Source organism: Phalaenopsis equestris, unplaced genomic scaffold (genome assembly GCF_001263595.1).
Source record: "Phalaenopsis equestris unplaced genomic scaffold, ASM126359v1 Scaffold000858, whole genome shotgun sequence".
NCBI classification, from domain to species: domain Eukaryota; kingdom Viridiplantae; phylum Streptophyta; class Magnoliopsida; order Asparagales; family Orchidaceae; genus Phalaenopsis; species Phalaenopsis equestris.
Genome location: NW_018165298.1, coordinates 97,624 through 100,427, shown reverse-complemented (window position 1 = coordinate 100,427; position 2,804 = coordinate 97,624). Strand labels below are relative to the sequence as shown.

Sequence of the window (2,804 nt, the reverse complement as noted above, 5' to 3'; positions counted from 1 at the left end):
TATATAATAAAAGTATTGTTATTATAAATACTTAAAAAAAAAATTTTTTTTCCAAATGATTTAATTTTTTTTAAAGTATTTAATAGTCACTAATAAAAATATTCTTATTATAAGCGTATATAATTATAAGCGTATATATCCACTGGTTAAAATATAAAAGAAAAAAATTATATTATATTTTATTTGGCACATATATAATTTTTATAAATGAAGCAAAATACTTGCGATCGTCATCGAGCTCCCCAATGCCTGCACCTTATTCACAATCGGAATCAATGAGATTCCGAGCGCCGCCTGTTTGGACCGCGACGACTCTGTGTTGGCGCCGGAAACCGCGCGCTCCGACATCGAATTCTTCTGATCAACGAGCACACAACGACAGTATTCTGGCTGCGCTCAATATGAACCTGCTGCATTCCGGGAGTTCTCGGAATCCTGTCGTTGTGCTGGTTGATCAGAAGAATTCGATGTCGGAGCGTGCGGTTTCTGTCGCTAATACAGAGATGTCGTCGTCCGAACAGGCGGCGCTAGGCGGCGCTCGGAAGCTCATTGATTCCGATTGTGAATAAGGTGCAGGACAGCTTCGCACAGCTGGAGAGCTCGTCGACGATCGACCTGCAGCAGGTGGCAGTGGTAGGAATTCAAAGCAGCGGCAAGTCGAGAGTATTGGAGGCGCTCGTCGGCCGAGATTTCCTTCCGCGTGCCTCTGATATTTGCACGCGACGCCCGCTTTTGCTTGAACTGGTTAACATTTCTCGCTGGCCGGATGCGCCAGCAGACGAGGAGGATTGGGGAGAATTCTCACACCTTCCCGCGAAGCGGTACTACAACTTCTCGGAAATCCGGTGTGAGATTGAGGTGATGAGGCGCAACACTTTGCGCTTGTAGATCATTCACGCCTAATTTCTTTATTTATTTTGTTGTATTGGGAAGATGCGCGAACCTCGCATGCTGCTTGTTTTGCTACATTAGCTGTGTTTATAGTTTATGCTTACATATTCTTTGACGCATTTTTCAAATTTAAAGCCATAAGAAGGAAATTTCTGCAGAAATTGTGCTTCTTAGGTAGGCTCCACTAGTGAGTTTTGAGGGATTTTGTTGCAGATTTCCCGTGCCAGAAGTTTCAATGCAGTAATGAGTATTTTCCCCAGCCAGTGAAATATGTTTTTCGTGATTCTAATTGCTTTTGCACCTAATTCAACTAAATTGTGCTTTTAGACCCTTTGACATTTGTTCTATAAGTCTATTGCTGTATTGACTAATGCACTTTATGGCTTTTATTTATATTTTCATTTTATCTATTGGTCAGTGTTTCGTGAAATTGAATAGTAAATCTACAGGCTCAAACTGACCGTGAAGCTTTGGGTAACAAAGGAGTTTCAGACAAGCAAATTCTTTTGAAGATTTTCTCTCCAAATGTTCTTAATATCACCTTGGTTGATTTTCCCGGAATAACAAAGGTTCCAGTAGGCAATCAACCAAGTGACATCGAAGCTATAATCAGAACAATGATACTGTCATACATTAAGCATGAAAATTGTATAATATTGACAGTTTTACCAGCAAATGCAGATTTATCAAACTACGATGCACTTCAAATGGCCCGGATTGCTGATCCAGATGGATGATGCTTTGATTACTTTTATACTTGTATGTTACAAATCAGGATTGTAAATTTGTCGAGTGATTTGTTTGTTCTGAAAAATAATGAAAATTAAGGGGCATTTACATTCATAACAACAAATTCTTATGTTTTTACATATCTAACACCTATACCTTACTTTTACATTTATACCGCCCAAATCTTTCATATCACATAAAAAAATGCCACTATTTCAACTTTTAGAAAATGAAATGCACATTTTCATGCATAGGTAGTGTGTCATATGTAAAAATTGAAGTTTAGGTATTAGTTATTTAAATACATAAGAATTCAGTAGAATGTATGTAAATTTTCTTAAAATTACATTGCCAAGTCATCTTTTTGATATCCTTGTTCTTTCAGGTTCTCGAACGATTGGCGTCATCACAAAGGTAGTATATTTATATGCCATTTATATTTTGGTAAATGTTATTTTTTTTTCTTTGCTAAGCTAATTATCTCTTTATGACTTACAGCTAGATATAATGGACAGAGGTGTAGATGCATGTAATTTTCTACTGGGAAATGTGATTTCTCTTCGACTTGGCTATGTCGGTGTGTTTAATCGTAGTCAACAGGTAATGACCCATAATTTTTTTTATAATTGCAGATTTATAAGTCCTTACCCTAAAATCTCAACCAAGAGTCATAACCATTTTGGGAAGTTTTAAAAGTACAAATCAATGTATGTGTGTTGGGTTTTGGGGTTGGGGTGGGGGGCGGGCGTTGCTATTTATAATATGTGGAGTATGTCATCCTAGTATAACTACAAGTCAATGCAGGTTATTTAAAAATTTATTTTAGTAACATGTGTTGTTGATCATAATTTAATTTTCTCAAATGCAACAAACTAGACATCGTATCCTATGAGAACATGTCTGAATATGACATCCTATTTAGGGATGTAGACGAGCCAAGTTTGAGCAAGCTCAATGTGTGTTCATGTTCGACTTGTTTATATTTTTTGGTTCGGAATTGATTTATCTCGAAATGGTTCATGAACAATCCGTTCGTGTTCGACAAAAAAAATATTCATGTTGGTTTTTAACTCGTGTTCTGCTCATACTGGCTCGTTTAAATTAATTTGAAAAATAGCATCGGGTGCTAAATTCATACTTGTACCATTCCCATGCATTAGAAAGCGCAATATATATATATATAT

At 36.8% G+C, this 2,804-nt stretch overlaps 1 protein-coding gene across 1 annotated transcript in view; it reads left to right on the top strand.

Annotated features, from left to right (window-relative positions):
• Positions 1–539: 539 nt before the first annotated feature.
• LOC110031885 (dynamin-related protein 3A-like) overlaps positions 540–2,804 on the top strand; it is a gene marked incomplete at both ends in the record, with an annotated part of 3,664 nt that continues 1,399 nt past the window's right edge. The window contains 4 exon segments of the mRNA XM_020735311.1: positions 540–858; positions 1,341–1,623; positions 2,006–2,034; positions 2,119–2,220. Of these exon segments, the coding sequence (XP_020590970.1) occupies positions 540–858; positions 1,341–1,623; positions 2,006–2,034; positions 2,119–2,220 (733 nt within the window).